The 9,724-nt window shown below is 42.3% G+C and overlaps 3 protein-coding genes across 4 annotated transcripts in view; 1 reads left to right on the forward strand and 2 right to left on the reverse strand.

The window, feature by feature from the left end:
- LOC124407148 (E3 ubiquitin-protein ligase TRIM9) overlaps nucleotides 1-2,544 on the reverse strand; it is a 58,250-nt gene extending 55,706 nt beyond the window's left edge. Inside the window, exon 1 of one of the 2 annotated variants that reach the window (XM_046883001.1) lies at nucleotides 1,525-2,544. In XM_046883001.1, coding sequence (XP_046738957.1) covers nucleotides 1,525-2,013 — 489 coding nt within the window. In that variant the 5' untranslated portion in view covers nucleotides 2,014-2,544. The remainder of the gene's footprint in view (nucleotides 1-1,524) is intronic. The other variant, XM_046883002.1, reaches the window with a different exon arrangement.
- A 2,449-nt stretch (nucleotides 2,545-4,993) lies between these two features.
- Nucleotides 4,994-7,758, forward strand: LOC124406601 (L-2-hydroxyglutarate dehydrogenase, mitochondrial). Its single transcript, XM_046882058.1, has 7 exons — nucleotides 4,994-5,426; nucleotides 5,779-5,980; nucleotides 6,077-6,289; nucleotides 6,363-6,560; nucleotides 6,661-6,932; nucleotides 7,009-7,188; nucleotides 7,278-7,758. The coding sequence occupies exons 1-7, from the start codon at nucleotides 5,344-5,346 to the stop codon at nucleotides 7,471-7,473; spliced, it is 1,344 nt and encodes a 447-aa protein (XP_046738014.1). The 5' UTR covers nucleotides 4,994-5,343; the 3' UTR covers nucleotides 7,474-7,758.
- Nucleotides 7,759-7,897: 139 nt separating this feature from the next.
- On the reverse strand, nucleotides 7,898-9,496 carry LOC124406605 (post-GPI attachment to proteins factor 2). The gene is made up of 4 exons (XM_046882065.1): nucleotides 9,000-9,496; nucleotides 8,682-8,928; nucleotides 8,353-8,568; nucleotides 7,898-8,269 (listed from the first exon to the last, which is right to left on the reverse strand). Exons 1-4 carry the CDS (start codon nucleotides 9,189-9,191, stop codon nucleotides 8,142-8,144), a joined length of 783 nt encoding a protein of 260 aa, XP_046738021.1. The 5' UTR covers nucleotides 9,192-9,496; the 3' UTR covers nucleotides 7,898-8,141.
- Nucleotides 9,497-9,724: the final 228 nt, after the last annotated feature.

Here is a 9,724-nt window from a genome sequence, read left to right on the forward strand (position 1 = left end):
GGTAGAAGCTTAGCGGGAGAGAAGAGCAGAGAATTTATCGCGGAGGTTTACCTTGCGGAAGTTTGAGGGACGGACAAAGACGGAAATAGTAGGTGAAACAGTCTCTTGACAAATATATAATCCTGTAAACTATCGAACAACTGTAATTAAACTCAGATCAACACAGCTGTCGGCTCAAGGCCGGGGAACGTGATGCTAGTGGTTGCATTTCATTGTTCGAATCACGTCGATGCTTGTGAGGAACCTTGATGCAAACCAAACAAAAGAACTCGTGGGATTTTGTCTTCTGCAGAGGGGTTTTTGCAAAATATGGTTTCTAGCAAATACTGTCAAGTCTGACTGAATTTCCACCGAACTTGAAGTAAAAGCCTCCCTTGATCTCTTGGACATCAAAGAGCCCAGGACCTTTACTCAGTGTCTCTGGACTTCTGTGTTTGCATTGATTTTTAGCGAATTTTTAACTTGAAGATTTGTCGAGGACTGACTCTATCGGTTGAACAATGGTGGAAATATTGGTTGACTCGCTTCCTGCTACTCAAGAGACCCTGTGAAATTTCAACGGTTTCTGCATTTTAATACGCTTTTAAGATCGGATACGTTCCATTAAAAGATTCGATTGTTGAGTTCGTGAATTTTAAATCGAACGAGAACGTTCCGAGTACCAAACTTCGAGATCCTTTCTGCCACAAAATTTCCCTGCGGGATTCTCAGATTTTCCAAGTTTTCCAGGTCACCCTGAACTCCATTAAGATCCGATATTCTCAATCAAATCCGGTAACCCTGAATCGAATTCTAATGTCCAAAGGTATGAGAATTCGAAATTTTCCGAAACGTTATGGGGTGTTTCAATTTCCGAGATCGTTTAATTTAATCGCAATGAATTCCGATACTATTTGAATATCGAATTCATCCGAATCTAGTTCGGATGTTAGAACACAAGATAATCACATCCTGCGATTTTTCCACCCACTATTAGGTGTTATAAGTTTCCGAATGCATGAGGCTGGAGTTAGTAACGTTAGCCCAACGAAACATTGGAGGAAAATATTACTATTTTTTTACTAGTTTTACGAAACGTGAACCATTACAATGATGTTACTAACTTCAGCCTCATTCGAATTCGTGATAAATTGTGTTAAAATTTGAAGATAAAATTCAGAAGTATTTACTCCAAATTCGGTACAACCTTAAATACCAAAAAAAGCTTCTGTCTGGTAGTCGTTTATACCCCAATTCCGTTAAGGACGTACTATACTTAAATAGGAAACAAATCGAATAAATCACGAGATCGAAGTTAGTAAAGTTATGGTAACCAAACACGACAAAAAAAAGTTTATAATTTTCCAACTTTGAATGACTAAAAAATTTGAGCAGGTTTTTCTTGATCATGATCTATCTAATTTCGTACAATCCTAAAGAGTGATCTTAATGAAACATCCTTATCCTGAAACGTCGCTAGCTTTAATCCGATTGAAAAAAGGAAACTCTGGTGGCGTGATGGGAATGTCGAATCGGCTCGCTCACCTCACACTGTTCGCAAGCGACGGTTGCCTCCCGCGGGTCAGCCTCACACATCTGACACTGAAGCCTGACGTTCCTGGCCTCTTGGTACTTGTCAACGATGTGTTGCATGGCCCTGTACTTGGGTAAATTGTGTGCGCCACCCTCGTCAAAGTAGACCATCTTCTGGCATACGGGGCATGCTAGACAGAGGGTGCCCCCGGAGGGCGGAAAGCCGCCGTTCCCCGGCGTGCCGACGTAGCTTCCGGGTCGCGAGGAGGTCGAGGTACTGCTGCAAACAACCCCCGAGTCGGTCTCCGATAGTATCGACAGCTTGTCGGCCTCCTGATCGGGCCCGTTTCCTGCGGGATCGGGGGGGCAACATTCCGGCTGTGAATCGGGGGGGGCCTGAAGGCCCACGGCACAAGAGAGGCAGAGCGCGTGCCAGCAGGGCAGGAGTACAGGCTCGGAGAAAAGTTCCTTACACGAGGGGCACCGCAGCTCGTCCTCCATGCCGAGCGTCGGAACCGTAAGGTCTCAAGTCCTCGGCTCGGCGCCGATCGGTGTTTAAGGATCGGTTCACCTCTCGAACCGGCGCATCACACGACACCTTATCACAATATCATCTCCCCGTGGATCCACTGAACTGAAAAACTTCTCGCCGGTATATTAACGAGCCGCAAGTCGGTTTTTTGTAACAATTCGATAAAATAGGTACGGCACTCTGGTGTTACTTGTCAAATTTCCGGCGCGAATTTCACTCCGGTCCGGGTTCCTCGTCCAATTAAGACCGCACTTGCACTCCTCGGACGAATACGGAACGAACGCACAGTGGTGCATACAAGAAAGGCGTCAAGCTGGCCCGAACGACAGGCTGCCTCTGGGTTGACTGACTCCCAGTTCTAGAACTGAACGGCGCTGCGCAGACGGTCCACGCACGGATTACTCTCAGGGCCGTAGAAAGGGGGTTTTTCGACTTGTGAACGTTCCTTGGGGGCGCCCTCGATGACGTGACGATTGTTGCTTGTGTCTTTCGTATGAAAACCGGGCCACTTCATGCCCTTGGGATCATTGTTGTTATGGTAATAGGTGTTCTTATACGATTGAAAGTCGAGGGTGTTAAGACAAATCGGCTTACTTGAACTAAAAAACCACCGTTCCTCGGTGTATCTACGAAAATAGCTTGTAAACACGGGTCTCCCAGTTCCATAGGCCTTTTCCATTCCGAGATCATTTATTATGCTCCAGGTCACAGCTCTATGAAAACAAACGTATAGTCGGGACGATTATAAAACGTAGAATTAACCATTTCTTGGACTCGATATTATTCCAAGTGTTTTAACGGTATTAAAGGAGTGATTGTAATCGGGGGTATAAACGAATATTCCAAACGTTGAAACTACGCCGAACGATCAAAGAGTCTTTGGAGCAATAAGCAAAACTGCATTCTTCACGGATTTACGATCGGAGGTGAATGCAGTAAAAAGTATAAGCTGTAGAAACTACTAGATAATATAATCAACGTACAAATAAAGAAGATATAACTATATACTTTATGAGTTGTTGGCTCGTCTTGTACGATTTCCTGCACCATTTACAGATATGGGTTTTCTTTTTTAAGCGATAAGGAGACACTTTTACTGTTGCTACACCTGTGAAAATATGTTACAAAAAAATAGCTACACCTTTGCAGGTATCCGATTAATTTGCAGTGATACTATTTGCATCAGCCCGATTACCTACTATCGGTTGAACACACTTACTCAAGCGTCGATTAATTTTTGTGTACTAAAGTGGAAAATCAATCATTCAGCGGTTTGTGTTGGTTCAAACCATTGTCGATCCATTGGTAAAACCGAAAGATAAGCAGCCCCTCGTGTTTACTTGAGATTATCCAGCGAGGCAAAATACACAGTTGTGAAATATGTCGATATAATAGCGGTGGAGACAGTTCCGGAATACAAGACGTATCATCTACCTAGGTTGAAAATTATTTTAAAGCTTATAAATAGAATAAAAATTGAACAATAGCGCAGATAAAAAGCGCTGAAAGTTATACACTATTATAAAATAGGACAGCATGTCAACTTTCCTATTATATACTGTACTGCACCAGGTAGTTCATATTTTACGATCTTGTATCACCGTACCTAATCTTCCGTAGCGTCGTTCTTTTTCTTCTCCTGGGTACAGCGCTTGTAGCCCTGAACCATTGTCCGGCACCGTTCTTTGTTGTCGTTTTTTAAACAACATACCCGCCCAGGTATATAGGTACAAACTTCGTTACGTCGAAAGTCGAACGTCGAGCTGCATTGGACGGAGAGTGGAATCCGCTTCCAAGGGCCAGGGAGGGGATGAAGGATCCAGCTGCATGATGAACCTATGGAAGCATTGAGTCTCGTCCTCATCGGGGCCTGATCAAGCCTGCAAGTCCCCGACAAACATAATTCTGCAGTGATTGCTTCTGCTTCGGTTAACAATCCTGAAAAGCTTCAAATTTTCATAGTCCATGAACCGTCTGTCGGTCTGTGATTCCCTGTGCTAGTCCTTATCGATTGCAAGTATATTTAACCATATGAGTCGATATTACCGCAAGAGTACGAGGCTTAAAACTGAAACGTAAAAGTGATATCAAAGGTGCTTAACTACAACTAGACATAGGTGAGGCAGAACGTAGAGTTCAGCGGGTAAAGGATTCTAAATTTGAATTTCAATTACGTTCGAATCGACGCGGTGATTTGAACATCAGCAGATTGAACCGCCTCGATTAATCACTTGTGAGTTTTGCAATTGGTGTTCATTAATCCTCAGTCTATATTCTAACTAGAACAAGCGTATTTTCTTGCGTAATAGGCAATGACGAAATTTTGCAAGCTCGCGATAGTGAAGAACACTCGCCAACAAGTCTCGTTCGAACAGCTTCGCCGTCGTGATGTTTGAAGAACGGTGGCGCCACTTTCCGGTGTCAGTAATCGAGATGACAGGCACCGTCGCAGCAACAGCCTCGCACGCATCGACACGACGTCATTAATGAACACTGGTGACGAATTGCCGGATTTTTTTGCACGTCAGATATTTTAAAACAGCCAGAGAGGGGGAAATTCTTTGATCAGAATCTCTACTAGGTACCAGTCGGTAGTGTCGATATGACAGTCTGACGCAAAAGTGCTTGGCAGGTATTTGCGTGCCAAAACGTAGAGCCCAGTACAGTTTCACGTGTCGTTGAAAAACTGCGTGAAATTTCTGCAGCAAACGCATGCGTTATACGCTCTCGACCATCGCGCTAATTGCCTAACAAGTTCTTCGCACCGGTACTGCTGCCTTGACCTTCGCATATCATTGTGGGAACCCACATTATTCGTTTATTCGTTAGATAGCCGTTCGCCACCTGTGCGGACGCGCCTTGTACTAATCAAAATCGCAGTGACAATTCCTCGATCAAAATTATATTTCGGTTTTCACTTAGACACTGTCGATTCTTTAATAAAAATCGAACCCTGCCTTGTGGGGTTTGAACTTGAGGACGGACATTTTCGTCAATGTATCAAAGAGCTACGAAGGTTGAAGCGTCGACGAGAGGCTAATATTACACCGCTTGAGGAAAAGTCGTGGGTGTCACGTGGATGAAACCCTTATCTGCAGATATACTGGAGTAGGTAGACATAAAAATCGATAAGAGAAGAATATTTCCTCGTCAACGTGGATCGGTCGCGTATCTGTTAAATGATCTGAGTGTAGTATTTCGACACTGCTGAATGAGCCAACAAGCCCTGAGATATTTCCTCTCTTTCGTAACATTCAATTGCAGTCATTCGCGCGCAGAAAATAAATCCCACGATAAAAATGTCTGCGAGCCTCCTAGTACGTTTGTCGGTTCGAAAACCGGCCAGAAAATTGGCTAAATTATACTCCACCAGCGGAACCAGGTTAGTATTAAATTATGGATGATATTACAGTGAATATTTAATCTTCCACAATAATGTTTACGAAGCCGATAGGCAGTGGACTATTCGTATAATTTCAAATACGTTAGAATTCGGTTTGAAATTGAAGAGAATTGAAAAGTCCGTTAAATCGCCTGACCGCGATGTGGTTTAAATTCGATAATAACAGTATTTTTCCCAGTCTATTTGCCTGTTTTTTATTCGGGATAATTATCACATCCTCATTCAAGCATAATAAGGAAACATTAAGCCGATAATTTGTCGCAATAGATATTGTCTAGCCACATTTTCGCATTCTAAATTTGAACGACAAATCGAATGATTTGAATTTTAGCTTGGAGCATCCTGACACATTCGATTTGGTGATAGTGGGCGGAGGCATCGTGGGGTGTGCAACGGGAAGAGAAATGCTGATAAGACATCCAGCAATGAAAATAGCGATTGTCGAGAAAGAGAAGGACCTAGCGATGCACCAGACTGGGCATAACAGTGGCGTGGTGCATGCCGGTATATATTACGCCCCGGGAAGTTTGAAGGTACGCGGTAATAAGAGGGAAATTAAGGCGGGACGTAAGCTACAAACACATTGCTTTACAATACAAGACGATTCACCATACCTTGATTTCCAACAGGCCAAACTCTGCGTCGAGGGTGCAAAATTGTCGTACGATTACTTCGACAAACATAACGTCCCGTACAAAAAGGTGGGAAAGCTTATTGTCGCCAAGGATGCAAAAGAGGCGATCAGAATCGACGAACTCTTTGATCGCGGGACGAAAAACAACGTCCCGGATCTCGAAGTCGTTGGAAAAAATCGTATAAAAGATTTTGAAACGAACATTCAGGTGAGGGGATATTCCGATGAATCTAGGTGCTCGCACCACTTGCATTCAATTCGATTAATTCGAAACGTTTTAGGGCGAGAAAGCGCTCTGGTCACCATGGACCGGTATCGTGGACTGGGGTGCGGTCTGCAAGGTATTCGGTGAGGAGTTCAAAAAAATGGGGGGTGAAGTATTCCTCAATTCCGAGGTGACAGGGTTCACCGAAATGATAGAGTCCAAAGGCACACGTGGTAAACTGATGCCGATGGTCGTCCATACTAGGAATAACAAGGTATGCATTGGTCGTTGCATCCTCAGGTTCCGGAATGCTTACTTCTTTCAGTTGCATTTCACGCAGTCTTGAGCTTACATGATTAATTTAAAATTTACAGTACATTCCGACGAGGTTTGTTTTGACTTGTGCCGGATTGCATTCAGATCGCGTTGCGAAATTGACAGGATGCGACGTGAATCCCAGGATTGTTCCATTCCGAGGGGAGTACTTCAGGATGTCGGACACGACCAAGTCCCTCATCACAACGAACGTTTATCCAGTACCAGACGCCCGGTTTCCATTTTTGGGTGTCCACTTTACACCCAGAATGTCCGGGGATGTGTGGATAGGACCAAATGCTGTCTTAGCGTTATCCAGAGAAGGCTACAGGTGCGTAATCAGGCACGAAATGTTGAATTTACGATGAGAAATCGGTTGACTATCGTAACGTACCGCAATTTTTTAGTTGGACACAAGTAAACTTGAGAGACTGTATCGAGATGGCCACATTCCCAGGCCTGTATAAGCTTTGCTCCAAGTATGCGCTTCCAGGAGCTCTGGAGATGATTAAATCCATATTCCCCTCACTGACTGTCAAGGACTTGCAGAAAACTCTCCCTGGAATCACTAGGAAGGATATATTGAGGTGCGTATACCTGTGTAAACTGTAGTGGATAGCTTCTGAAATTTTACAAAATCTTGACAAAGCCATGTGCAAGTACAATCCATCTATAGGGACAAGGCTGGAGTCCGAGCACAGGCTTTGAATGATAAGGGGGAGCTGGTGGATGACTTTGTCTTTGACGGAGGCGAGGGTAGCATTGGAAGCAGAGTAATTCACTGTCGTAATGCTCCTTCACCAGCGGCGACAAGCAGTATGGCGATAGCAAAGTACATTTCAGACAAGCTCGAAAACGATTTCAAGTTATGAAGAAAATGTTTGAAGATAGGACTCCTGGTCTTATCCTAGTTTTCTAATAATTGTCTATAATTTTTTCTACTTGGCATGATATACGCGCATCGAAAGAGAAAATAATTCTTTGCCAAAGAATCTCACCAGAACCTGAGTCTCTGAGTCTTAACTGAGAAAACGTGAAATGTTGCATTCGGGACCTAAGACTTACTCAAAACCAAAACGATTGTTGAAGTAAAATCCATCTATTTATCATCAGTGATGATAATAACAATATAAATCGTGAAACCTCACCAGTGATCAAGGGACTTATTTACAGTATAATACAATAAATAGTATAAGTATTTGTACACGTATATACCTATCCTAGCTTTGGGAATAACAACTTAGTTATAGCTGGCTTCGAGATGCTGTTTTGTAGAATCTCAAAGTGCCATCCGTATTTAACGTTATACATAATACAGTACAATAAAATATCGATAAATATGGTATTATGAAAAATGTCCGGGAATTTTCACGAAAAACTGGACATTACATGGCAGATTCTAATAAGATTAGAAGATATATAAAAATACGTACAAAAAGGAATCTGTACATTTAATGTCCAAACCTGCGTGAGAATCTCGATATCTCTACATAAATGTACAATATATGTATATAAATAAATGTTACGATCATATGGATAATCAGATTATTCTCAGACCCTTTAAAGATATTAAAAATTTCCTTCCTGCGAAATCCCAAGCCGCAGTCATGTGAAATCCCATGTTGGTCAGAACAACCATATACTCTGACATGGCAAAGAGGGAGTACACTAAAAAATTGTATAAGAAAGATTAGGTTGTAAAGTTGTTTTGAATTTAGCATAGACTTCAGAACAATTGTGATATTTCTCACCGTTCGCCTCGCAGTATTTATTATGCCTATAGAAAAAATAGCACGCCAATAGTATCGAAGACACGTTAGCGAACAGCATACGCCATTTCCATTTGAATGAACTTGCCTCAACTGCATCTTTAGCCGGGCTTCTACAACTCCTCGTTATCATGCACGACAAGCTCATGTGCAACAAAGACATTATCAAGAAGGTGATGAACGATAACTTGTGAAGAGCTGTAAAAAATGATTTAGTGTTAAATTTTGCTTCCTGAACAATCTTATATCAGCTCTCTATGTTTATTCTGTAATTCACATTCACTTTAAGGAGTGTAAATGATATTACGCACCATAATTGTCGTGCGAGGACCAAAAACTTAGAGTAACCAGAGCAGTGTTTTCGATCGCATAAGCGGCCAGAGCTATGCGAGAAACAAACTGCGCCCACTTATATACCGTTTCCTTATAGTGTCGATAGTACATGATCAGAACGAGTACCCTGGTGTGTGCTTGGATGGCAATTGCCGCCTTCCAGACGTCGCTTTGAGGCTTGTAGTGCCCGATGGCAGCGGAAATTGATGGCAGAAAATTGTACACCTAAAAATAATATACTAATGATTATAAGTTAGATTAAATGATGAGGTTAACAACAATGGTGAACTCGGTACCTCGCAATGTGTGAAATTAGCTTCTTTGAAATTATACAGTATAGACCAGCAGACACAGAAGACAAAACCTAAGAACGGCAGGGAGACGGTAAACCAGGCGATCCTCGAAAAAGGTATGAGCAAACGTAACCTCGTAGATGTTTCGCTGACGAGGGGAATGTATTCGGAACCAAATCTGGATAAGTTCTCCATGGCGTTCAATGAATTCTAAGTGATTATCTCCACCCTATGGCACTTGATGTTTTTTTCTCTATTTAATTTACTGTACAATTGAGGTTAACTTGTGATTAGAGCTGACAACCATTTGCGGCTAGTAAAAAAAGTTCGAAGAGGCATCTTTTCTTCGGTACACATATTAAACTATCTAATCAGCTGTACATCGGCACTCTCACTATGCACTTCGGGTATATATTTTCTAAACTAATCACAGCTTTCGAACTCATTATCTCTACTGTCATCGATTCGATGTCATCGTCGATTGTTAGCAATTGTCTGCTTTTAGTTGCCGTCTCGTTGATCGATTACTCGATGCGAAGTGTTCCAACTAAGAAAAACAAAATACACCAAAATTTCCCTAAAATTTCCTAGATTCTCCAACATTTTCCCAACATAATTGACAGAAAAGGGGCGTTTTTGATTGAGGTATCAATTAATTCTGTAACAAGAACTATACATTTTCATTTTCGTTGCATCAAACAGGGATTTCAAGCCTTTACAATCCACTT

Source organism: Diprion similis, chromosome 6 (genome assembly GCF_021155765.1).
Source record: "Diprion similis isolate iyDipSimi1 chromosome 6, iyDipSimi1.1, whole genome shotgun sequence".
NCBI classification, from domain to species: Eukaryota; Metazoa; Arthropoda; class Insecta; order Hymenoptera; family Diprionidae; genus Diprion; species Diprion similis.